This window comes from Tinamus guttatus, unplaced genomic scaffold (assembly GCF_059628265.1).
Source record: "Tinamus guttatus ecotype Peru unplaced genomic scaffold, ASM5962826v1 Tinamus_guttatus_pri_ptg000699l, whole genome shotgun sequence".
NCBI lineage: Eukaryota > Metazoa > Chordata > Aves > Tinamiformes > Tinamidae > Tinamus > Tinamus guttatus.
Genome location: NW_028289233.1, coordinates 88,927 through 115,484, shown reverse-complemented (window position 1 = coordinate 115,484; position 26,558 = coordinate 88,927). Strand labels below are relative to the sequence as shown.

At 47.5% G+C, this 26,558-nt stretch overlaps 2 protein-coding genes across 6 annotated transcripts in view; both read left to right on the top strand.

Annotated features, from left to right (window-relative positions):
- HOXC6 (homeobox C6) overlaps positions 1-26,558 on the top strand; it is a 37,330-nt gene that overhangs the window by 5,430 nt on the left and 5,342 nt on the right. The window contains exons 2-3 of one of the 5 annotated variants that reach the window (XM_088536689.1): positions 7,307-7,531; positions 8,291-8,976. The exons of 1 other annotated variant lie outside the window; for it this stretch is intronic. In XM_088536689.1, coding sequence (XP_088392815.1) covers positions 7,378-7,531; positions 8,291-8,616 — 480 coding nt within the window. In that variant the 5' untranslated portion in view covers positions 7,307-7,377 and the 3' untranslated portion in view covers positions 8,617-8,976. Of the gene's footprint in view, positions 1-6,684; positions 7,532-8,266; positions 8,977-26,558 lie in introns of those variants that run through there. 3 more of the 5 variants (XM_088536690.1, XM_010221461.2, XM_088536691.1) reach the window with 3 other exon arrangements.
- On the top strand, positions 12,064-13,649 carry HOXC5 (homeobox C5). Its single transcript, XM_010221462.2, has 2 exons — positions 12,064-12,535; positions 13,424-13,649. The coding sequence occupies exons 1-2, from the start codon at positions 12,082-12,084 to the stop codon at positions 13,636-13,638; spliced, it is 669 nt and encodes a 222-aa protein (XP_010219764.2). The 5' UTR covers positions 12,064-12,081; the 3' UTR covers positions 13,639-13,649.

The following is a 26,558-nucleotide window of genomic DNA, read 5'->3' as shown; positions in this document are numbered from 1 at the left end:
GGGAACGGCATTTTTTCCCCTTGAAAATATGAGTGTATTTAAGCAAATCCTGAAATATTAAATTGTTGCTCGATTAAAGACGATGTAAATGTATAAATTCAACAAAGTGCACAAGAGGTTGTCTCCAAATATATAGTTTAATTCTGCCTAAGTGATCGCCTCTAAAAAAAAACATCATTAAGGCAACTATTATTGTTTCCTGAATTATTATTTTATTTTATTTTATTTTTTGCTGGCGAATCTATGATTAAATTTCTGCCTACATATCTGCAAATAATAAAGTATAAAGCTGCCTATACTTAATGACAACAATATCTCATCCCTGAGTTATCCTTGCGGAACATAATAACATAATCCTCCTTTTTATTTTTAATCTGCACACCGAGCACAAGTGGTGGTATTTATACATATATATATATATATATACACACTGACACGCGCACATATGAGCATATAGATACACACATGCATGTATGGAAATATCACTTTTCCTTATTTTACGCCGGTAGCCGCTCTCCGTGACGTCATATGTGTGAATGTCCTTCTTTTTGGCCTTTTTTTTTTTTTAATTTACCTTTTTTGGACAGATTGGGGAGGGGGTGGTGTTCCAAGTCGAATATAAAGGGGATTTAGCCTCAAAAATTGAAACGACCCCCCCAGGCTGCTGCAATGTCCTGCTCCTGCAAGTCGCTACCTGCTCCCGGGTGCTGGGCACGACCTGAGGCGCCCGCACATAAATCCCCACTTTGCAGCCCCTAAATAAGGAAAGGGATATATATATAAAAAAAGACCTTTTGCTTTCCTGCCTGTGGCCGAATAGAAACCAGCTCATCCACACTTTTAGCAAAAGGAGAGGCGAGGAATGTTTCCCCAACCGCCAGACACTTCCCATGTAAACAATGCAACACTCAGCGATTTTTTTTCTTGCATTTCCTAAAATATGGACTTTTTTTTTTCTTTCTTTCTTTTCCCCTCGCTGGTTTTGGCTCCGCTTCCTAGCACTGGAGATGTTTATTCATAAGTGCGTTTAATGAGCAAAAGCTGGACGTGGAGTTGCATTAAACTGGGCAGGGGGGGGTATTTCTCCCCCTCCCTCAATGCTTTTTTCGGTGCCCTAATGCTGCATCGCGGGGAACTTTTACAACGTGGTCACTTGGCAGTCTACATTTTTGGGAAGGGGGGAAGAAAGAGAGGTTTCGGTGCTGGCTTCTTTTGTTGGGCTGAGATTCGCCAATATATCTGGGAAGGAGACAAAAATAGTAATAATAATAATGAAGTCAATCAATCCACACGCGAGAGGGTTGCGGAAAGCGGCGCCTCCGCCCCCCAGTTTTGCAACAGCAACGATGAGAAAATATAAATAAACGCTCGAAGGGGGTCAAAAGCACTTCCAACCTCGGCAGACAAAACAATAAATAAATATATAAATAAATACATAAATAAGTAAGAGGAGGGGGTAAATTTCCCAAGCAGGAGCAGATTAATTTCTCTTCCCTACACACCTCCCAGCTTCCTGGGGAGCAGACATGTGTTTTGACGATTTCCAGAATTCTGTCTTCTTTTTTTTTTACCTCTCCCTATCCCCTTCCCTGCAAATATGTGCAGCGCCCGAGTCTTTGCGAGCAAAGAGGGTGAAAAAAAGTAGAAAAAAAAAGAGTGATTTTTACTTTATATATATATATCTTTTTAAAAGCACTACTATTATTTTTATTATATATTTTCTCCGCTCGCTTTGCAAAACGAGCGGAGTCTCCATGAACTTTGCTGAGCGCTCAGGCACCCGAAGGGCACCACTGCTATAAAAAATACCTCGGGATTAAAAATTTTAGGAGGGAAATAAGGAGTTTTATTTTATTTTTTCCTCACTGAGCAGAGGCAGGAATCCATAGGGAAGGGCTAATAACTCGCCTCCTGGGCAACTCTGCGGGCGATGCACGCTACGGTAAATATTGTCTGCATTAGCTACCTAGGGCTTAGCGGGGTGTTTGCATAAAGATTGCACAAAGATTGCGCTTTTTTAATTCGCTTTATTCATTCATTTGCAAGTGCGTCTTGTTGGAAAGAGATGCGGGGGAAGGGGGGGGATTTAAAAAAAAATGAAAGAAAAAGATGTTTTCGCTAATCTGGGCTCGCTGCATCTCTGTCAAGGAGATGCCTTTAATTGTCAAATAAACCTCGCAAACAGGCCCTCGTATTCAAAAGCGCCGTGTCGGCAGCGCCGGAATAAAGTTTAAACAGTCTATCAAGCGCTGAATGGAAGTATTCAGAGGAAGGCGAGATTTCGTCTTCCTCTTTCCCCTTTTCTTTCTTTCCTTTCTCTTGTTATATATATATTTTTAATCAAGAGCTCTCTGCCTCCGAGGGTTGTAATTACAGGCTAGACCCGTCTTCAAAACAATACGAGCCACTGCAGGCTGCGAGAGAGGTAGCCTGTGGCAAATAGGCTCCACAAAACCTCCAAGAGTTTGTTGCTGCTACCGCATTTCTTCCCCCCCACACTCCTTTCTTCTCTCTCTCTCTTTTTTTTTCCCTTTACTTATTTATTTATTTATTTTACTTCTTGTCTTTTGCTCCTTATTTACAGCAAAAAGCAATATTGGACCAGGGAGAAGCCCTCGTTGCAGAAAAAAGAAAAAGAAAGAAAAGCAGAGAGAAATTCCCAGCAAAAGCCCCCAAATAAATAATTAGGGCTCACGTGCGCCATAAATGTCAAGTTAAAAAGAAAAAAAAAAAGAGAAAAAAAATTGAGGGGAAAAAAAAAAGATAACGTACATAAGATGATTTCCGTTTCAATAATAATAATAAAAGGCTTCTAATGGCCTCGCTTGTATTTACCTCTAACAGCTTCGAGGATTTAATCAGATGGGCGCGCGCAGCCCTCATGGCCATATGTCAGGGGAGTGCGCGCGTGGTTTGCGCCCGCGCGGAGGTGAGGGAATGAGGGAATTTCGCCTTTGGAGCCACCAGCCTCTACCTCCTTGACACCCCAAAATCGAGGTGTCAGGGGGGAAATCCATGCGGGAACCCCCAGGGAGGGAGTATTTATTTATACCTATATATTTGGAGCTGGGGGTGAAAGGGAAGCGGGGCCCAGGGCAGCCCCCGAGCCGCGGTCCCGGGCTCGTCTTGGACCCCCGGGGGGGGCACCTTGGTGGGAGGGGAAAGAGGGGACCCCCCCCCCCAAAATCCCCAAATCCATCCCCTTTGCCAGCAAAAAAACAGCGTCTCGGGGGGGCAGAGCAGCTCCGAGCCTGACAGTAGCGGTTTATTAAGGCTAAAGGCTGTTTAAGGAAGGCGGGGGGGCTGGGACGGGGGAGACACGCACACACCGATTTGGATTTGTTTCCTTTCAGTAATTACTGAGGGATAGAAAACACATGTGTTGGGATTGCTATTTATTTATTTATCTATTTATTTACGTCGAAGCCCTCTTTCTAAATCAGTTCATCAATTCGCTAATTATAGCTGAGAGGGGGAGGAAATCTCCTGACACATTTTTTTTTCCCCTTTTTATTATAGTTTTTTCTCTGTGTGAATATCAGAGTGGGGAGAAAGGAGGGAAAAGAGAGAAAAAAAGTGGGGGTGTAAATATAGCTTATGAGTGGCGAATGTTATTTCAGATTTTCTATGGGCTCTTTTCTGGGAACAAAGAGCAACTCCTATTAAAGAGCTACTCGAAGACTTGTACATATTTCCACTGCTGTGTAGCACTTTTAATAAAACATCTGTTCTTGCTTCTGCTGATGAGTTTACATAATTGTTTGCAGACCAATTTAACCAGCAAGCGCCCCACATATTCCTTGTGCATGTTTTCATGGGGGAGATAAAATAAAATAAAATAAAATAAAATAAAATAAAATAAACAAATACCTTTTTCAGTGTACTGACATAGCACGGTGTAATAGATTCATGAAATCCCCAAACTGCTAAAAATATCAATGGGAAATATACACATATATACATATAATATTAGGCTGATGGACTGCAATGAGTAAAGCGGACTTTAATGATTGCTCGTCTGTATTTGCAGGAGCTTTTGGGGTTGTTTTGGGCCGCTTTCTTTTATTCCCTCCACAGAAATCTGATTTTATTATATTTTCTTTTCTTTTTTCTTTTCTTTGTTTTTTCTTCTTTTTTTTTCCTTTTTCTTTTCTTTTTTAAGATGGGGAGAACAACCCTATTTTAAGTTTGTTTGCGGCAGCTGGTTTCTGTTCCCTATAAATCGAGCAGACTTTTAAGACTTGCCCTCTGTTTAGAGAAGTAATAAAACACTTAACTTTCTCGACTCCTAGTCACACGGTTATCACACAGGTCTCCGATACAACAGCCCCAAGCACCTATACACAAGTATATATATATATGGAAGAGGAAGCAAGCAAAATAAAAAGCGAACCAAAATCAAAATAAAAAATAATAATAATTTAAAAAAGCAGGAGGACTCCTTCCAAAGCCTAGACTTTCCTCCCGAACTTTGGCAAGGTTGGCATGATTATTAATGCCCTTGCCTAGGTGAAATGCGCCACGTGAATGTGTCCTGGGCAAGGTCCAACCCATGGAGCTGGAGCTACTTTTAATTCACTCGCCAAATTGCATTGGGCTGCGAGCAATACATAAGGCGAGACAACACGCCAATAACTAAAAAGCCCTCATTCATCCATCCATCCCTCCATCCATCCCATTTGTTGGACGTTGCCACAATTTAATATCTGGAGGCCGCCTTGCTGCCCGGGTTTCCAAAGGAACCGAGCTCAAGGAGTTGATGCCCCCCCAGCTCGACACTTTTTGCCCCCCCTGTCTGCCTGTGCTGCTAGGGGCAGCTGGGGGTGCGTGTTTAGCGCGGAGCAAAAGGAGCAATGGAATTGCATTAATGTGCTTACTTTAATTTTATATATAAATATATGTATATATTTATTGTTATTGTTTTCTCCTGCTGCTTTGGTTCCCCGGCTAGACTGTGGCAAAGGGCTGGGGGGATGGGGGCAAAGGGGGAGACAGGGGGAAAAGAGAAACGAAACCAAAGCAAAGTTCGCTGTTTTGGAGAGGTGGGAAATGCCAGTAAATCTTTACCTCCCCCTTCTTCCACATGAGTCTTATATCTGTACTGGGATGATTGCAAGTTTGGGCAGCGAAGGTGCAAGTCAGGCTGTGTTCACTAACAAGGGACATCTGTTAAATAACACGGAGCCTGCTTCAACTATCTTCTTTTTTGGGTCTAGAAACTTTATTTTTTCCCCCCTTAGTGACACTCAGGGGAAGCCTCAACGTTATAGAAGATGAATACACGAGCCCCCCCTCCTTTTTTTTTTTCCACTTGTAGTCTCGTTTATGGTTTTATTGCTACCATTGATTACTTTGCTTTGTTACACAGAGGAAAAAGAGCATAAAATCCTTTGGCATCCGGGTTCCTGTTATAGCTGGGGGGGAAATATAGACCTTCCCCCCCGTCCAGCCCTTCTTTGTCAGCTAAAAACTCTTAGAAATACATCATTAAAAAAAAAAGAAAAGAAAAATAAAAAATAAAGGAAATAAGTATATTGATTAAGAGCAAGACAAGGAAATGCTCCTTTTTTTTTTTTAATGTGAGTATGCACCCCTAAAGCTTCCTCTCCTCGGCCATTGCACACCCTTGCTTTTAAAATAAAAATGTGGACACGAAGGGAAGGAGAAGGAGGGGAAGGAAAGAAGGAGGCCAGGGTTTCCCTGCCATAATTGAATTTTTAAATAGCAAGCCACCAGCATGAGAAAGATACCTCGCAATATTTACAGATCAGCAGGTATGTTTTGCATTTAAGGGGGCAATTTATGGCTGCAGATTGAAATTAAAATGAGATTAGCTGCCTTCCTTTCAATTAGGGCTAGGTGCAATCTACCCAGAGAAGCTCTCAGATAAACCCCTCTTTCATCTCCCTCAATATTTTCCACGGAAGTTTCCCCATCAGTTGCGAAAATCTGAAACTAGGAATCGCTGCAAACCCAAACACGAGGAAGGGTCCCCAGTGCAGACTCCCACTTCCATACACACACAAAAGCCTTTTTTTTTTTTTTTTTTTTTGAGGAGAGGGTTGTAACTGCTGTTGAAAATGTAAAATATCCCCCAGCATCGCCACACATTGCAAAGAAACAAGGAGGGAAACATTGAGGGGAGAAACGTCAAACTGCACTAGGGGGATCTAACTTCCAAGCTAATGCGAGTTCGCAATGTTGTGCTTCTTTTATTGCTTTCCTCCTTTTTATTATTTTTATATATTTCTTTTTCCTCTCTCTCAAAGACCTACTTTAGGAATGCTCTCAAACACGTTATCAATCCCGAAGTCGCCATGTTTTTTCCCCCCTTTCTCTTTATGTCATATTTTCTCATCAGGAGCCCAAACATTTGATTCCATAATATTGACCAATGCTACAGGAGAACAAGAAAAAAAAAAAAAGAAGAAGAAAGGGGGGGCGCGAAGAGGGGCGAAGAGTGAGGTGGAATCAGGGTAATTTATGGCTTAATATTCTGTGGACATGTGAGATTTATGGCTGTGAATTCTGAGCTGTTTTATTACAAGATATTAAGCAAACACTTCTTACAAAATAATAACAATAATAATAACACAAAATCACTGCGCTTCCCAAGCTCCGTGTCCGTCAGCAAAGTGGGGAGAGGCGGCGAGGGTGGGGGGAGAAGAGGGAAGGGAAAAATAAAAACACACACACAAAAAGTTAAGGTTGGGTTGTGAAATTTGTGAAATTTTCCAATCCCCCCTTCCAGCTGCTTCTGCAAAAAAAATAAATAATAAAATAACATAAAGCGAGCGACGGCTCCGGGACTTTCTGCCTCCCCACGGCCTGCTGCACCCCCCAGCGCCCCTTTTTCTCCCTCCCCGCAGCTTCGGGGCTGCCTGGGGGGGTGCTGGGGGTACAGCCTGACTTTGCATGCCCACTTAGTTGCAACTGGGGAATCAACAGAAGCAAAAAGCAATTTTTCCCCTTTTTGACACCCGCCTCCCCATTGGCTCCCCCCGGGTCAGCTGACTTTGTCATTTTGTCTGTCCTGGAGCAGAGCCTTCCCTATAACAATCTAGTTCAGACTACAAACTGGAGACAGAAATAAATATTAAAGAAATCACACAGCCAGGTATAGAGGACGATATGAATTCCTATTTCACAAACCCATCTTTATCCTGCCATCTAACCAGTGGCCAAGAGGTGCTTCCCAACGTAGCCCTCAATTCAACTGCCTATGACCCTGTCAGGCATTTTTCTACTTATGGAGCAGCCGTTGCTCAAAACCGGATTTATTCGTCTCCTTTTTATTCACCGCAAGATAATGTTGTGTTTAGCTCCAGCCGAGGACCTTATGACTATGGATCTAATGCTTTTTACCAAGAAAAAGACATGCTTTCTAGCTGCAGGCAAAATTCTATGGGACATAATACACAGACATCAATCGCACAGGATTTTACCAGTGACCAAAACAGGAACACTTCGCAAGAACAAAAAACTAGCATTCAAATATATCCATGGATGCAGCGTATGAACTCCCACAGTGGTAAGTTTTACAGCTTGGAGATATAAATTAAATAAACTGAACCATCTTTACGACCTTCTCCCTAGCAGAACAGGCTGAGCGACTTTTTATGGCCCCATAAAAACAATAATATAGCTCCTTCACAGTTGCAGCTACAGGCCTTTTATTTGTTAAGTTGTTGCAAGCAAATATGGCTTGTTATGCTCTTTCTAATTAAAAGACTTCGAGAGTGTAAAATATCGATAATAAAGTGCAGCGAGCTCTGCTTGGGAGTTAAGCACCCAAATATTATGGAGGGGGGATAAGTTTGAAGGCGAGGTGGAGAGGGAGGGAAAGTGAGATTGCCTGGGGTTGGATTCCTTGCAAAAAAGAGGAAAGGGAATATATATATATATGTGTGTATGTGTGTTTGTGTAAATACATATATATATATATGTATAAACGGTAAGGGGGTCCCCCTTCTCTCTTATAAGAGCTTTAATTGAGAGATTGGCTCGCTATAGGAAAATAAAATTGGGGCCAAAATGGGGATTTTTAGAGGGAAAAATGTGGCAAGGGGGTGTAGACAGGGGGGGTCCCCTCTCATTTTTTGTTAATGGTGGGGGGGGGTAGGGCGGGCGCGGGGCTGCGCGGGGGTGGAGGGGGCGCGGGCGCCCTCCGCGTCTCCATCCCCAACCCTTCCCCCCTCAACCCCTCCGAGCAACCCCCTCCCTTCACCCTCCTCTTCCTCGCCGCTCCAGCGCTCACGATTTTTAGTCTGTTTTGTCTCGGCTTCCCTAGGAGTGGGTTATGGGGCCGACCGCCGGCGGGGCCGCCAGATCTATTCCCGCTACCAGACGCTGGAGCTGGAGAAGGAATTTCACTTCAACCGCTACCTGACCCGCCGGCGCCGCATCGAGATCGCCAACGCGCTCTGCCTCACCGAGCGCCAGATCAAGATCTGGTTCCAGAACCGGCGCATGAAGTGGAAAAAAGAGAGTAACTTGAGCTCCACCCTGTCCGGAGCCGGCAGCGGCCCCGCCGCCGCCGCCGCCGCCGCCGCCGACAGCTTGGCCGCCAAGGAGGAGAAACGGGACGAGACAGAAGAGGAGAAGCAGAAAGAGTGAAAAGGAGCGAGAGAAAACATAATAATTAAAGGAAATAAGTTAAGGGAAATTGATAAAAAAAATAAAAATAAAAAGAGTGACAGCTCAGCACCCCCCTGCCCGCCCTTCCTCCCATCATGTATTTATCACTGGCACAATTGAGATGTTTGGCTACATTTTAAAAAATAATAATAAATAATAAGAATGTGGGCCCTCCCTGCTATCACAGTTCATAACTCCACGGACTCGCCCCGTGCGGGCTCTGCAACCCACCCACCCCCCTTCCGCCATCCCTCCGCCCTGCCTATTTATCTAACTCGGAATAAGACTGTGTTTAAAGCCGCACGCTTCTCCTCCTGTGATTATGTATAAAAAAATAAAGGGGAGGGGGGTCGCAGCCACCCGGCAGTGCTGCCTCCCCATGTTGGGTCCCCCCCCTGTAACATGGACTCTACCCCGGGGTTTCCTTCCTCTTCCTCCAAGACGAGCGACTTTTCCTCCCCGTGGTGCAAATCTGTTTCCCCGAAAAAGCTCCTTCAACCCAAATCTAGCATTTTGGGTTTGTTTTTGTTTTTATTTTTGGGGTATAATTTTATTTTTAGTTTTTATTTTTTTATTTTTTCTCGAGAGCATCCTCCTCGTATTTAAACCTGGGCTCATCGCTGCATACTACAAACTGTGACAGTTTCTGTGTGGATATTTTTAACTGTGTTCGTGGTACCTGTATTTATATTTATGTTTAGCACTGTAATGTTCCACGGTATAAAGTGAATGGAGTTCTATAGCAGTAGGAAAAAATGCAAAAAAAAAAGTAAAAAAAAAATTGTGTTACACCCTCTCATGTATAAAGGTCATGTCCAGAGGACTATGTTGAGTATTTAATAAAAACTGAATATTATTTTTAAAGTTTATAGAATGGCCTCTGAGCTTCAGTCGAAACCCTTTTTTCCCTTTCTTTCTTTCTTTCTATTTTTTTTCCGTGTTGGTAACAGCCTGTTAGAAAGTTCACTTAGCTTCTGTGTGTTGTTCCTTGAAAAAAAAAATCAGTTCCCTCTGGCCTTATTTTTTCTTCATATCTCTCTCATTCAAGACTATTCCCCCGGCAAGAAAAAAAAAATAAGGGGGGAAAATACATTCTGCTTTGTCTCCTTGAATGAGTCTTGTTACTGTATTGTTCGCTGGCATCAGGAATCTATGCCATACCTCTCGCTTCATGATTAAAATGGATTTCCAAAGTTCAAAACAGTATATATTTCTTATTGCAATCCTCCCCAGTCAAATCCCAGGTCAAAGTGTTTGCATTTCGGATTTATTTTTTTTAATTCTGATTCTGATTTAAGCCTGATTTAAGCCGCAGAGCAGCAGCTGTATGGAAGGACACACTTCACCCCAGACCCTTTCAACCTCGTTTGCCAGGGAGAGGGGGGAGGCTCTTCTCTCCACAAACTGCTCCTCGGGAGAGCGGAAATTGCCGATATAACGCCACGAAATAAGCAGAGCTGATGTGAAAAGTGCGGAGTCGGGGCTTATATCATGTCTCACCCAGGCTGTCCGAGAAAGGGCTTTTTTTTCCCTCTTTCCCTCGCCTCTTTGTCAGGGTTCTAATATTTGCTTGGTTGTTGGGGTAGGCAGCTCTTACGCGGGGCAAAAGCTACCCTGGAAGGAGCTTAAAGTCGCCTTAAATTTATTTTTCCCCTAAATGAAACAAGCAGGATTCAGTGTTAAACGGCCATAACAACAACTGCAAAAAAAGCCTAGGGAGATTTTTTTTTTTTTTCACACCATCATTTGCTCTTCCCCAGCCTGGAATGTGCACGCACTTCTTTCCCCTTTCTTCCCAAAGACGCAGGAAAAAAAATCACACACACCCCTAAATCTGCCTCTAAAAAATACGAAACAAAACGAGCCACCGTCCAGCGGGACCCAGGAGCATTTTGAACGGAGAAGGGCGACCTGGCGACAAAACAGGAGACTTCCTGGCCAAACCGCCGCTCACCCTCGCTGAAATTAAAATTTATAAAGCGATAAGACATAAGAAGAAGAAAGGAAGAGGAAGAAGAGGAGAAAAAAAAAGGAAAATAATGCCTCTGCCCACAACCACACATGTATGTTTTAGCGCACGTATAGAGAGGAGGAAGGCAGCCTGCATTGCGTTCCATACAGCGCCCGGCTACGGAAGGAATATAAAGCAAATGTGCTCAAATCCGCGATTTAAAGCCCAAAGGCGAAGCAGACTGGAGGGGGGGGGCTCTGTTTTGCTGCAACCCCCCCGCTCTAAAGCACCAGGGCGAAAAGGAGGGGGTAAAAACCTCGACTCGGGGAGCATTTATTGAATCCGGGATGCCCTTTGAAGAGAGAGGGCTGATTTCTCCGAAAGCAGCAGGCGAGGAATCCCGAGCTTCTCCGAACAATAAATTGTGGTGGTAAAGGTTAAAAAAAAAAAAAAAGGAAAAAAAAAGAAGAGAGAAAGAAAATCAAGAAAATGAATTTTTAAAAAGGAGAAAAATGCAAAGTTGGGCGCCCCGGAGGAGCCGCAGCGTGGGACGAGCCGCACATCGTGCTCCGACCTTCCCCAGCTCCGCGCAGCCCCCGGGGACAGCGCGGCCACGAGCTCCCCCCTCCACGGAAATGTGTGTGGGGGAGGCGGCTCCGCAGGATGCGGAGCGCTCCGCGGGGCCCGCCCGCACCCCGGAAAACACCTGGGAAACTGGAAAAAAAAGTGGAAAAAAAAATAAAAAATTTTACGCGTCCCCCCACTGCGCGCAATAGGAAGGGGGTATAAAAACGCGCGCATCTTGCGCGGCGGTGCGCGGAGCAGGCGCTGCTAGGGGAGCCTAACTGCGCCCTGCTCTCGCCCCCCCCAATTGCCCTCCGCCCCGAGCCCCTTTTTGGAGGCCCGCGGGGAAGGGCGGTGCGCGGAGTGGGGGGGTTGCGCGGGGGAGGAGGGCGCGCGGAGCGGCGCTGCGGTGCCCCGGCGCGGCGCTAGGTGCCGCTGCCGCCCCGCGGCCGCGTTGCGCGCTCCCCCCGCGCCTCTGCGCGGCGCTTCGCGGGCGCCCATCAATAACCCGCCCGCGATTAAAGACGGGGGGGGGGGGGGAAGAGAGGAGGAGGGAGGGGGGTCCTCAAGCCCCCCCAAATTTATGACTGGCCGCCGACGTCACGTGACGCCCCCTTAAAAAAAAAAAAAAGAGGAAAAAAAAAAAGCCCATATTTGGGCAGCGCGAATTGGGGGAAAGCGAGGAGAATCCCCACCTATAAATTCTGCACTCTAAGAGGGGCGAAACGGCCCCGTCTCCCCCCAGGCCCCCCCCATCCACGCCGACGGCGAACTTCAAAGGGCCACAAATCAAGCTAAATCAAAGAGGTGAAAAAAAAAAAAGAAAAAAAAAGAAAAAAAAAAGAGAGAGGGAGAGAGAGAGAAAAAAAACCGAGAGTCCCCTTTCAGAAAAAAAAGGAAAAATATTTTTTTTCTTATTATTATTTTTGATGCCTTCCGACATGAGTTCTTACGTGGGCAGCTCGCTGTACAAGCAGAGCCCCCCCGCTGCCGCTTATGCCATGCAAAGTTATGGAAATTATGGAAGTGTGGCGGAGGTTCAGCCCTCCAGGTACTGCTACGCTGGCTTGGACCTAAGCACCCCGCTGGCACCCGCGGGGGCTTCCAGCTCTCTGCACCCTCTGGACATGGCTTCAAGCCCCCCCGAGCGACCTCCGTGCACGGTGCTGGGCTCTCCGGGGCATCCTTTATCCCGAGAGGAACCTTTAAACCCGGGGATTTACAGGCAGAAGAGTAACACGGCGCTGGAGGAGCGAGCTAAGAGCGCGGGCGACATCAAAACGGAACCCGTGCCAACGAGCCAAGCGGGAGGACCCCAACTGCAGCAGCAGCAACAACCTCCACCAATTTACCCGTGGATGACCAAACTGCACATGAGCCATGGTAAAACCAAAAAAAAAAAAAAAAGGAAAAAAAAAAACTTTCGCTTCTTGATTTTGTTTCACAGGATTTTTTTTTTGCCTCGGTTTTATAGGCCATGCGGGGCAAATAATAAAAAAAACCCGAGGTCGTAAATTTTACGACTAAGGCATCAATTGCTCGTAAAACTGTCCACTAAAAGGCTTAGAGGCTATATACGCCCAAATTTATGACAGCATAATTGGATCATAGAAACAAAACGTGTATAAAAGGCAATATTCCATTTTTTGGGGAGGAGGGAGAAAAGGGGGGGGTAGAAATAACTTGAAATACACATGTTCTTAAAGCTTTGAAAAAAATGAACCCAAAGAGAAGGTGGAGAGGGAGAATCACGGTCGTGTATAAATTTCCCCCCTTCCACCTTCCCAGGGTTGAGGATTAAATAAATAAATAAATAAGCGATCGCTAGAGAAAAGGAAGGAGAAAAGGGGATATTTCCCTCCCTTTGTACACTTCCTTATTGTTTGAGAGGAAACAGGTTCACTTCTGGCTAATCTACATGCGTTTGATCTTTTCTTAAAAATAAATAAATAAAGGGAAGGAGGGGGTTGGTGGTGTGGGGAGAACTTTAATCTAAAGGTGTTGGAGAATGAAGAATTTCAGCTCCCTCCCAACCTTCCTCTGCGGTCAGAGGAAAAAAATAAAAAGCAACTGCCCGAAGTGTGCAAGAAAACTTCAGCCTATTTTCTCTCTTTGAATATTTTTAAAATTATTTTTAAAAGAGGGGATAACCTGCATCCTGATTTTAGCCTTGAAAAATGAAATTTCTAAGAAAAAAAAAAAGAAACAAAACAATCAGAAAAAAAATCCATCATTGCTTTGGCTTTTCATGTGGTGTCTCTCATTTTCCAGAAACAGATGGCAAACGCTCCCGAACCAGCTACACTCGCTACCAAACTCTGGAACTCGAAAAAGAATTTCATTTTAACAGATATCTGACCCGGCGGAGGCGCATTGAAATAGCCAATAACCTGTGCTTAAATGAAAGACAAATCAAAATCTGGTTCCAAAATCGGAGGATGAAGTGGAAGAAAGATTCCAAATTAAAAAACAAAGAGGCTCTTTAAGGGGAAAAAAAGGGAGGGGGGGGAAGAGGGGGAGGTCTAGATGAGGGTCGAAATATTGAAATCTTGACACCGGTTTTGTTGTGATTTACATGGCGAAAAGTTTATTTTCTTCTCTTTTTTTATTTGGGGGAGGGCGGGGAGGGGAGTGCTGGATGGACTGCGTTGCAAACCCTCGCAAATCCGTCAGACAAAGGAGGGCTCTGATTAGTATGCAAAAATGATGGAAAAAAATACCCAGATCCTGCTGTTAGCTTCATGCTAAAAATTTGGTGTATCTCTCTTTAGATTGTTATTAAGTATCTTAACCTGTGCGTTCGGGGATGCTATTTTATTTTCTTTTTGTGTTTTTCTTAAGTGGGGGGAGGACGGGGAATCACCATGATACTGCTCAAAACCGATATGAAAATATGCATATGTAGTGTATATATATATATATATCAATCTCCAGGGTGACTGGGTCATGGGCTATCAGCTGTAAAATGGCAATATCCAAAGCAAGCATATATGGAAAATGGCATTATTCATAGCACAAAGGAGCAGAAGGAGGTAAAAAAGGGGGGCGGGGGGCAAAAAAATCCCTCCTCCGAAAGAAAAAATAAAACCAACACAACAACAAATGCCAAGTAAGTTATCTGAAGTCCCAGACTTTTACTGTCTGGTCGCCCTTGGGGGAGAAGGAAATTGCTGCTCTGTTTCGCTTGGGTGGGAGGCAACATCTGCCCGATGGGATGGTGCGGAGGGAGGGGATGCTCTGACACCTCCACTTCGCTTTCTGAAGTCGGAAAGAAAATATTTACCCGTGGTGGGGGCTAGGAAAAAAAAAAAAAGCGGGGGGGGGGGCTCGGCTGCTTTCCTTAAATGCACTTGTCCCGAGACTTAGCAAAGAGGGAAAAAAAGAAAAAAAAAAAGGATGGGGTTTCCTTTGGGTTGGGGGAGTCTTGAAGGGTGTTTTTTTGTTTGGTTGGTTTTTTCCTTGCATATCGAAGCAGTAAATAGACGAGGGATCCCGAAATCTTCGCACAGGGTGTGTGTGGGGTTCAGCATGGGAGGGAGAAATGACCCTCTGGACCTAATATTATTGTGTATTTATTTGTTGCATAATTAATGTCGAACCGCTAAATGCTACAAAAAATATATTAAAAAAGAGCCAAGACGACCCCAGATCTGTACATCTTTGCGGAAATTCGGCCTATTGCAGTAAATTGGGGTGGTTTAGTATTGTTATTATTAATAATAATTTCCTTGCTATAACGCACTTGCTGTATTTACTGGGTGCCCTTTCCGTGCACGAAAGGACGGGGCAACTTCTAGCTGTTCCTATCGAATAAAAGGCGAATGACTACCCTGAAAAAAAAAAAGAAAAAGAAAAAAAAAGTTTGCGTGCCGGGCAGATGATTTTCCTCGCTCCTTCTCCGTCTCGAAGTAGCTTTCGGGTCCTTCTGCTACTTTTGCTTTATTATTAGTTGTATATATATAAATATATATGAAGGTCTTGGGGGAGAAGATGTTGGAGGGGGTTCTTTAGATTCCCCCTCAAAAAAAAAAAAAAAAAAAAAGTACTAACTGTTATTCCTCTTTGTCAGAGGTGCATAGGGAGGTGCTGGGGGGACGTTTTCTATTGTATGTGATTTTTAAATGTATTTCTTAACTCCTCTGTGGGCCTTTTTGAGCGCTCCGGTGAGCGGCTCCCTCCCATAGACTGGTGATAGCTCAGCCAGCACTTAAGCACTTAAGGCTGGGGAGGGGGGGGTTCTCGCCGGGCAGATGGCATTTTCATAGCAATATCGGGTTAAAAATACCCTCTCTCTCCCTCTCTCTCTTTCTCCCCCCCTTCTCCTCCCTCCCGTTCCCAAATGTGTAGCCGGCAGGAAACTTTTTCTGCCCCAAAGCCTCGCGGCCGCTGTCTCTTTCGGCAGGTTGGGCAGCACCTGGACCCGGCCAAGGAGTTCCCGGTGTGGAGGTGACGGGGCTGGGACGGGATCGGGCCGGGGGGCTGGAGTTTGGGGGGTTCCAAGCCTTGTTGCACCCCCTAGAGAGCCAGGAAAACCGCCCGAGGAGGGGGGGATTTCAGGAGGAGGAAGAAGAGGGGAGGAAGCAGGATCTTCCCTCGGGCCTGGGGCTGGTAACATGCTGCCTCCTCTGCTTTCTCCGGGAACAATGACCCGAAACCCTTATTATTATTGTTATTATTATTATTAACATTACTGTTATTATTATTATTATTTGTCTATTATGATTATTTGCCCCCTTTTCGCCCCAACGCCGAAGGTCTCGCGCGGGCGCCTTGGGGCTGGGCGTGCAAATCCCGCGGGCATACCTACAGGCCCTATAGAGCTATACCTATAACACCTATAACGGGCCGTACATCGCCCGCAAGCCCGTGCTAAGGCGCATATATGGCCCCCCTCCCCCTTCCATAGGCGCGGGTGTGAGAAAACGGGGGCGGAGGGGGCGGGTATGGGCTACATGCGCGCCCATACATCTGGGCAAGTTATACCCACTCGGAGCCTCTAATAGACGCATATAAGTGAGCTGGCGTATTTGCATATATATACACACACATATGCGCACGCACACACACGCGTATCTATTTATATATACGTTTATTTCGTGCATGCCTCCGTGCACACCAGACACGCACACCCAAGGCCATTCCTCATCCGCCCCGCGAGCGCTTTACTGTCGGAACAACCGCCGGGCGAAAGCCTATAAGCTCCATAAAACTTTATAGGATTTCCTTTACACGTCGAAAACAATGGAACAATTTCCTGAACCAGAGAACAAAAGTTTCCCTTTGCAGCAGCAGCTCCTCGGTGGCTTTTAAGGGTACAATTAGCACAGCGTGTTCCAGCGAGGGCATCTCCCTCGCTATTACCCGAGGCACACGGAACAAGCTTTTTTTTAATTATTATTATTTGTTATTATTATTATTTATTTGGGATTTATGAGGTTGTGGCGTGGTGATTCGGCTAGCGGTGATCCGCAAAAATAACAACATCAAAAAAAAAAATCTTTTCGCCTCTTCCCTGGGCCCTTTAATTCCGTTGTTATTTAACAGTCAGTCGAAAATCCTGATTTCTTTCTTTCTTTCTCTCTCTCTCTCTATGTATTCCTTCTGTCTGCACTGTCACTTTTACATCCAGCTGGAGTGAAATACTGCAAAGCAAAGCCATGCTCGTGTTGTACATTTATTTTTCTGCCTGAACTGCTTATTTATTTATTTCCCCCCCTCCTTCACCACTGGGACTGGGGGAACTATTGGGGCCTATGGAGGATTCTCGGAGGACTCGCTAGCGGTTCCACTCATTCTCGTTTAGGAGGATTTTATTTTTTTTCCCCATGCTGGGTAAATCTATTGACTGGTTGCTCAGGCACAAAAAATCTCTTAGTCTGTGCTCGTTATTCCGTCCTGGTTTCTCTTAAACAAGCTCTCGCTTCCCCCCTTGTTGTTATTACTGCAGCTTCTCTTTAATATTCTCATTATCCTCGCTCCTACTTTTGCACTCTAACAGCACCGTTGCTTTCTTTTTTTACCCCATAAGTTGTCAAGGCGTTTTGGGTGGGGGGATTTTTTCTTGGGGAGTGTCGAGGCAAGGGTTAAGCAACTCCGAGCCACTCGTGTTTTCTCGGAGAGGACCAAAGTAGCGCTGGAAACCCCAAACTTTTGCCTTTCCCTCGTGCGGAGCAGACGGGACTGACTTATGATGAATTATTCCCTTATCTTGCCTTGGGAAGGGGGGTCATGGGTCTCCCTGAACCCCTTATCCCTGTCTTCTTTAGAGAACATCTATATCTATATATACATAGATATATTTATTTGCCCTCGGGCCTGGTTTATGTTTGGTGGATGTTGTTGCTGCTGCTGTCTTGAAGGAGGGTGGCTTTTTTTTTTTTAACTATTATTCTTATTCATTTCTTGAATTTCCCCTCTCGGCTGCTCAATCCCTTCCCAAAGACCTCTGTGGAACAAGAAGAAATAGAAAAGGACTTACCTTGCCCCGTCAATCCGTGTCAACCCAGAGAGAACTTAAAATGGCCCCAAAACAACAAACAAGCCAAAGTTCCATTTTTTATATAGATAGATAGATAAATCCAGGCCTCTTTTTGTTGTTGTTGTTAAAAAAATCAAGTACAAAACAAAACAAAAAAAAAGCAAAGATCTTTTAGTTTCACCGAGAACATGAGAACATTAGCAGAAATACTCATGGCTTCTATGCGAATTTAGTAGTTTAAAACTTTTGAAGGTTATTTATGTGGATGGCCCTAAGCAAAAGCCCTGAGTGGCTCCCCGCGAGCACGTGGTGTCATTAAACTAAGTTTTATGGTTTGGGGGAGCTGACAAACCCACAATATATTTACATCATATATAATGTTAACTGTCCAGCATCGCAGCTGCTCGAGCTGTTTAACGGCGGGACAGCGGGACCGGGCGCTTAGTGCGGAGAGCGGCGGCTCCGCTGCGGCGCCCGCGGGATCCCCGGCGACCTCCGTAAGTTGCTCCGAGATCTCACTTCCCTCTGGGCTTTATTTGTCCCTATTAAAAAGAAAATCAGGGACACGGGAAAAAAAATATATAAATATATATGTGTCTATCTATGACGTGGAGGTGGGGGGTAAGGCGCTGCTGGAGGTGCACAGGGAGGGATTGGGGGGGTCGTGGTTGCTTTTTTGGCTGCTTTGGAGCACTTTTGCAGGGCCAGGATGAGCCGCAGGCGGGCGGTTTATCGGGCTCCTCTCCCCCCGCGGCCCGAGCCCCCTGCCCAGTGCTCGGAGCCAGGCAGATAAGGCCAATGAGGTCTATACGTTACCGGGACAGAGGACCCCTCCGCGCCCCTTATACCCCCCTGCAGCCCCTCCATCCTCCTCCAGGCAAAGCCAACCTTTTCTGCAAGGTGAGCGGCTGGCGGGGAGGCGGGGGGCCGTATCCGCAGCCTCCCCCGGCTCCTTTTTTCCTTCTTTTTCCTCGAATGGCGGTGAGAAAGTTCTCAGCGCCCGTTACGAGAAGGGGAGGGGGGTCGGTTATTGCGTTTATTTATTTAATTATTCGGGGGAATAGGATGTAGCGGCGGCTGCGGGAAGCGCATGCGCGGAGGCGGGAGGTGGCGGGGGCGCCGTGGCGGGGCAGGTGCGCGCACGGAAGCGCCGAGACCCCCCCTTTTTGGTGGACCCCCCTTTTTGGTGGACCCCCCCATTCCCTGTGGGTTTTGGCGGGGCTCCGGTCGGACCCCTCGTTGCAGAGCTGTAGGAAAGACCTTCCCCCCGCTTGGCAACGTCGGGGAAATAGCGTTGTCCCCTCTGCCCCCCCGACATGGTCGGGCAAGGGCAGGGGACATGGCTGCGTGTCCCCCCTCCATCTTTATAGGGTGACAACCGTGTTTTCCCCTGAGAACTATAAACCTATGGCAGAGGGTGGGATTATCCCTCTTGGACCTACACAAAGTGCGTGGAGGGGTCATGGTCAGCACCCCCTTATAGTGACAGAGTGACAGCGAGCAGGGCAGGTCTCCTGTGGGGCTAAAACTGCCAGGCGGCCGTGGCCTGGAGTGGGGACAGGGACACTGAGCTCCCCTCTGTGTCCCCCACCCTGGGGTCCCGGATCCCATGGAGAACAACGGGGCCCCCAAGCACAATGGAGACACCCCTATTGTTCTGTGTGGGTGCCCTGGGTGCTTGCTCCCCACTTGGGGTACTGGGGTGAGGGGAAACTGAACCTTGGGTTCCTCTCCTGCCCCTGATCTAACCTGCTTTATTCTAGGCCTAAATCCAGTTTATTCCAGGCCTAGCTTTGTTTGGAGGTGGGGAAATATTCCCTTCTCGGGGAGAGGGGTGTTAGCCATTTACTGCCTTTTCTGGGGAGGGAGTCTTGGGGCTATGGAGTTGTCACAAGCTTGGTGGCACTGTCTGGGACAAGCGTGGGACACCAGGACAGCAAGTCCGGGTTGTGCTTGGGAAGAAGCCCCCAGGGTGTCTCGAGAGCAGGGGGGGTCCCTGTCGTGAGAGGGTCCTTTTGCCTTGTACAGAGGTGGGAAAATGTCATTTTGAGGGGCAGGGGTGACATCGCAGGGATGCTCTGAGGCTCTTCAGAAGAGTAGCACCTTTGGGTGCACACGCGCATGTGTAGAAACGTGCACACATGCAGGGACACATGCACACACGTAGGGATATGCCCATGTATAGGGACTCGCACATGCATAGGGACTCACACACGTATAGGCACATGCACAGGCGTAGGAACACATGCATAGGGACATGCACATGTGTGCCCCTTGCATGCAGGAGTGCAGATGCACTAGTTTGTGCATGTGCGTGCTGATCCTCACGTGCCACCGTGCACATGCACACCGGCACACTCGCATGCACAAATAACCCCCCACCATGTGCTCATTCTATCCTATAGCTCTCCCCTCTGCCCCATATCCCAAGTTGCTCCCAGGAGGACGAGGCCCCTCCAGGTCCAGATCCCACCCCTGGGACCCCTGTTTGCTACCCAGGATGTTTCCTCCACTTGTGTGCAAGAGTTTGCAGAAGGGGGGCAGGTTGGTCCCCCCTTCCACAGCAAATAAGTGTTGGGGGGGTGTTGGAGATGCTCCTGGTCAGGGAAACAGCCAGGCTGAATCCCACTGTGAAGCACTAAACTTTGGGAGAGGGTGACATGAGGAAGGTGGGGACATGATGAGGTACCCCCCCCACACACACCTCGATTTTCCTTTTTCTGGAGGCTCCTGTCCCTGGGTGCCCCCCCACCAAAAAAAGAACCGAGGGGGTCGAGTTGGAAATAGAACGTCAGCCCCTTGGGAGCATTTGGGGACCCTGGTGGACTTTGAGACCCTCTCTGGGGGTGCTGCGGTTGTGTCCTGGGGACTGAGCATCTCGTGGGGGAAGTGGAGAGATCCTGCTGGAAGGAGCCTGCAGGATCATTTTGGGAAGGGGGCTTGCTGTGCGGGTGGGTGTTTTTCTCTTGCGTCGCCTAAATATTGCTGGAGGCCTTGGGACCTCCTCCCAACCCTTTCCCTCCCTATCCGTGGGTGGGAATGAGAAGGAGGCGTTTTGTGGCCTCTTTTAAAACGCGGGTGGTTAGGGACCCTTCTAGTTTTATCTTTTGTTTTTATTTTTTGTGGTTTTGCTCCGTTTCGCGCCGCTTTCGGGGTCTCTTGGTGCGTGGCTCTGTGAGGGGCTGGGCAGAGCCGGGGACAGGGAAGGGAGCGGAGGTGGGGGGGGCATCTCCAATAAATCCGCAGGCGCCAGCGGATCTCGCCAGCATCCGGAAATCTCCTTCATCACCATCATCACCGTCATCCTCGCTCTCCCCAAGCAAAAGCCTTCCCCCTCCCTCGCCATCCTCCTCCTCTTGCAAAGCGTCAAGCTCTGATTTAACTCCCCCCAGGCCGTTGTTTCCACCCACCCCGGGGGGGCTCCAGATCTACCTGCAGCCCCGACGGCTATAGGGCGGATTGCCTACAGGGCTGTCTATAGGGCTATATACAACCCGCCGTCTATAGGGCTCTATAGGATGATGTACGCACTACCTCCCTCCCGGACGCACTATCAGGTTACCTTGGAGAATGTGGCCAAAATTAGCGGGAAAAGGGGGGGAAAATAAGGATAGGGAAGGGATATAATGGTATTTTACCCCCCCGCTCGCAGTGTCCCCAGCCGGTCTATGTCCTGGCCCTCATGTCCTCGGCGCTGCTCCCCGCGGGCAGTGCCAGGTCCGGGGGCTCCGCGCACTGTCCGGCTTGCAAAGAAGGGTAAAAACGTGTGAAAGCGAAAAGGGAAAAAAAAATGCTTTTGGGGGCGTTTTTTCCCCCGATTGGCGTTGCCGGGTGTCCCGTGCTGCCAAAAAAAAGCAACTTCAGGGAACGAATTAGGCAGCTTTGGCCCAGACGTCCCGATGGCCGGGAGGGTGCGGGGGGTGGGATCCTCCAGCAGCCTGGCTGGAGACTTTTCCGTTCCCTTTCTGAAATGAACGAGTTTTGTTAATTCATTTATTTATTATTTATTTTTTCCGTGTGATCTTCCATCTCCCAACTCTTCCCGGCGTTGGCAGATGCGAGAGTCATTAAAAATAAATGTAAGGTCGTAGCTGCTGATGAACTATGGGCATCTCTTCAGAATGTTTTTTGGGGAGGAAAGATTTGATTTAATTTTCGGTGCTGCTTGCGTGTGCACACGCTCTCCTGGGTCTTTTTGCCTAGTCTCTGAATGATGAGATAAATAAATACAAATATATATAGTTGGTATGAAGACACCCCCCGCCTTTATGGCAACAAATAAAATAATTTTCTGCTTAATTGGGCAGAAGAACGGGGAATATAATTACCTCTCTTTTGAAAAGGTGGAAAAAATGAGATTTTGACCTGAAGGACTGGGGACATCCAGCTAACATAGGTGCAGCCCGGGAGGGGGATCACGCTGTTATTTAATAATCTAGGATTTTTTTTTCCCTTCCTCCTCGTGGTGGAGAAGAGTTTTGAACCATCATCTTCCATTTTCCCCCTTTCCATTTGCGAGGAGACAGGCTGCAGCGCCCGGCTGTCTATGCAGATTGTATTGATGGATTGATTTTATTGATTTATGGTCCGGGTCTCAAAGAGCATCTCTATCAAATGATGGTTTGAGCTGGGTTTTCCCGGTCAAGAGTTGAATTCCGAGTTATCGATTTTTTTCTCTCCCTTTTTGGGGCTTGCGATTTTTTTTCCTCTAAACTGGAAAACATGAATGCTGCGACCTCGACCTTTTTTTTTTTTTTTTCCCTTGGTATGGACTGGGAATATCCACCTTTTCCTCTCTGCTTTTCCTTCTTTTATCAAGTAAGGAACGAGGAGAGGAAGGAAAATAAGCAAATAAAAGGTCCTTTCACTTAATTGTTCTACTGCTTGTATACATATCTGTATATTTAGTTATACATACATGTAAATCCCAAAGCTCGTTTCCTTCTTGACAAACGGAAGAAAAAAAAAAAGGAGAACGGGCTTTTGAACAGAAATGAAGAAATCTCATTTCCGCACTCAGAATTTCCGCAGAAATCCGTGCTCTTTTTCTTCCTGCTTGAGACATGTCTGTGCGCACAGTTGCACCATATAGAACCATATGCTATATAGGTGAAGGGATGCTTAGGGACACGTGTCTCCATGCACAGTTAGGTTAATAGACACATATATATATATGTGTGTGTGTGTGTATATATATCGGTATTTAACGGATTCCTGGCATTCCCACTCCAAACTCACATAAGCCCGATGGGAAATCGAGCAGCTACCGTTGACCCCTCGTATTTACTCGTGTTCACGGCAGGATTAGCGTCTGCCAGAGTGTGGGTAACCCGAACTGCGGTGTAAATCCTCGCACGATCCGCAGCGAGGAATCCAAGCCAAGTCGCGGTGCGGAGGGAAGAGCCTCGGCGCGCAATTCTTTAAATATATATATATATGTCATTACTTTTTTTTCGTGTAATTTTGGAGACGGAGAAAATAGAGGGAGACAGCAGCATGTTATGATTTTTTTGTTCGTTTTATTTGTAGGATCCCGAGCCCCCCTTGACCTCTCTCGAAACCAGTGCCTTCGCTCTGCCGTTTTAGGGGCTGGGGTGGCCCAGCGGCCGTTTCATCTCCCGCACAAGGGGCTGACCGGCTAGACTTTTATTGCAGGACGAGTTTTCTTTTTCTTTCTTTCTTTTCTTTTTTTTTTTTCCTGCCAGGATGAGGGAGGGCCGGGCCGAGGGGTCGTAAACGCAGCGAGGTGGCCGCTGTGATGGCAGGAAGCGGGCGGGGGCCGCGGCGCCGGGGCTGTAAAGGGCCCCCAGCTCGTCTCCGAAAGCGGGGGGGGACCAGTCACGACACACAAACAAACCCCAAACCGCAAAAAAACAAAAACAAAAAAAACCCTAAAAAACAAACCCAGACTCAGCAAAGGACACCAAGAGATCTCTTCTGTCCTGCCCTGGGTATACTCAAATACACCTCTCTCCTTCCCTTTTTCCTTCTTTTTCTTATTCCCTTCTTTCCACCTTTTCTCCCTCCTTTTGTTTTTCCTCCGATCCTCCTTTCTTTCCTACTTTCCTTCTCTTTTCTATTTATTTTCTTCTTTCCTCACTGACTCTTTCTCTCTTCTCTCTTCTCTTCTCTTCTCTTCTCTTCTCTTCTCTTCTCTTCTCTTCTCTTCTCTTCTCTTCTCTTCTCTTCTCTTCTCTTCTCTTCTCTTCTCTTCTCTTCTCTTCTCTTCTCTTCTCTTCTCTTCTCTTCTCCTCTTTCCCCCTTCTTCCGCGCCTTTCCTTCCCTCCTTCTCTCCCACTCATTTTTTCCCTCTCTTTCCCTTCCTGTCTGTATTTCTCTTCCTCTTTCACCCCATCTTGCCTCTCTCCTTTATTCCTCACCCTCTTTCCCCTGCATTCTTGTCCCACCAACTCTCCTTTTCTGCCCAAAATGATGGTTCGCTCCGGGCACCCCCACGTCCTTCCGCTCCCGGCAGCAGCCCGGAGCAGGGAGCAGCCCAGTCCCGGCCGGCTCTTGGGATGCGATTCCTGCTTTTCTCTGGGCTTTATCTTCCCCTCCTTTTTATTTCCAGTCCCCTCGTTCACCCGCAAAGTCCCCCCCGCTCCTTCCCTCCCTCCCTGTGTCCTCGAGGGAGGGACCGAGGTCACCGCCGGGCTGGGGAAAGCAGGACCCGTCGCTCTCACCCGGCCTTTGCCTCCCAAGGATGAGCCACGAAGCAGCTCTGCCCCCACCTGCCTTCCTCCCCAGCCCTCCTCTTCCTCTTCTGCCCGCACCTCCAAAGCGTCAGCAGGAGAACGGGACCTTCTGCATTCCCCCAAAAAGTCCTGGGTTTGGGAGAACTGAGGAGGAAGCCTCAAAGGAGAAAAAATGACCTAACGTCGAGCTAAGTGAAAGGGGTCCCCGAGCAAAAATGGGTCCCTTTCCAGGCAAAACCTCTGGGTTTTGGAATCGGCGCGTGGAGGAAGGTTGGCCTTCTTCTCCCGGGCAGCCCGGCCATCCTCCTCCTCACTGCAAGGTCTCTTCTTCCCTTAGTAGAGCCCCTGGGCTCTGCAGCCCTCAGAAAGCGGGTGCTTTTTTCCTTCTTCTTCTTTTTTTTGGGGGGGGGGGGGCAGGTCACTTTGTACAAGCTACCCCCTATATGCGCCTCTATAGGTGCATATAGGCGAGAGGGGGACCTATGTAGCGAGAAATGACACGTGCACCCAGGTGTGCGCGGCCCTGCGTGCTCAAATCCAACCTCTTGCTGGTGTCGTTGTGAATAAATCGCCCGCTGGTGCTCCTGCGTTTTAAAAGCAAGCAAACAGCAACCAAAATCCCGCTTCTTCCTTTTTTTTAAACCTCTCTAATTTTTTCCTTATTTTTTGTCACTTCTCGATGAAAAATAAAGCCCCTTTGTGTGCTGGAGGTAGGAAAATATTTACCTGCAGGCTCTCCCTGACTCTTTACCTCTGTGTCTGTTCCTCGCCGCTTACCTTTCTGTCGAAATGATTTCTCTGAAATAGGGTGGAGAAATAGGATTCTTTTAATGATAATAATAATAATAAATAATTAATAAAAGATCTGCTCGGCCCCGATGCGCAAGGGGAGAAGTGATGAATGTGCAGCTGTTTTATGCGCGGCTCCGGGATGCTTCAAAGGAGAGGACAGAGCTGGGGGGGGACGGGGGTGGGTTTGACCCCTAGCAAGGCCACATGTGCCCTCCGTCACCGTGTCTTCTGGACAAAATTCTGTCCCCTTCCTCCTCCCTCCTCTCCAAACCCACACACCTTACCTAGCTCGGCCGGCCTCACCATTTGGGATTTATTTATTCCCCCCTCCACCTCAAGCATCCCCAGCCCAGGCGAGAGGGCTTTTTTATTTATTGTCATTTTATACTTATTTATATTTATTTATAGTTATTTGTAATGATTTTGCCCCCAAGAAAGCCGCCAGTTTCTTATCAGGGTCGGGATTGATGCTGGCGGCGGCCTTCTCCTCTCTATCATCCCTGCGGCTCCTCTTGCTCCTTTTATTTTTTTCCCCCTTTCCCGTGAGTGATGGGCTCCTGCGGCTCCCCAATGCCTGCGGAATCCTAATGGCCCCTCCGAGGAGGGGAACCTGCTCCCCAGACCACCCCCGGGGGCCGAAGCATCTTCCCCAAAAGCGGGGCCGAGGACCGGGAGGGAGACGCAGCTTGATTAAAAGGGCCTTGATGGATTCGCCTTGGGGATTAACTAAGATAATAGTTTATTGCGCTGCGAAAGATTAAACTGAAAGTACCCTGGTGGAAATAAATAGATAAATAAATAAATAAATGCCACACGCGAACGAGCTGCACGAGGAGCCTCTTCCCGAGTCACTTCCAGCCCTTAAAAACGCACGTCCCCGTGGGCCGGTTGCGGGTTGACGTGTTGTCTCTGAGGGGATATTACCCTTAAGGCTGAGACGTTGCCTCTTCCCTGCATCCTACCGCGCTCTTTTTTTCTCCCCTCTATGCCAAATGGGGGCAGGATGAGCAAAATACCCCTCTCTACGAAATAATAAAGTTCTCCACAAGCTGTCAAGGCTCAGGTGCGTTTCCCCCAGGCCCGCTCGGTTCGGAGGTTCGGGAGCTGCAAATGCGCCTGGCGCTGCATATGTGCGCCGGGACCAGCATGTGTAAGAGGAGGTTTAAGAGCGGGTTTGCACCTCTCCGCAGTCCGGGACACGACTTGAAGCCATCATTTAATTCCCCCTCACAGCAAATTGCTCCAAAATGCCTGGATCTGCCCTCCATGTGATGCTATAGGGGCAGCTATAGGGGCCTCGCCTTTAACCCAAGCGTTGACTCCTCCGCGCCGTGAGTTTGATTCCCGAAGATGCTTCCCTTAAATAACAAGCCCGCCATGCAGAGCGAGGGACACCTAAAGGTTTTAATAACCGGCCGCCTATTGATCGAGGCTCTCAGCG

What these genes read in the sequence shown, in the direction of transcription:
- HOXC5 (XM_010221462.2), top strand. Translation starts at nt 12,082, where the DNA reads ATGCCTTCCGACATGAGTTCTTACGTGGGCAGCTCGCTGTACAAGCAG. An exon ending in CAAACTGCACATGAGCCATG is followed by an intron (nt 12,536 to 13,423) that starts GTAAAACCAAAA and finishes CTCATTTTCCAG; the next exon opens with AAACAGATGGCAAACGCTCC.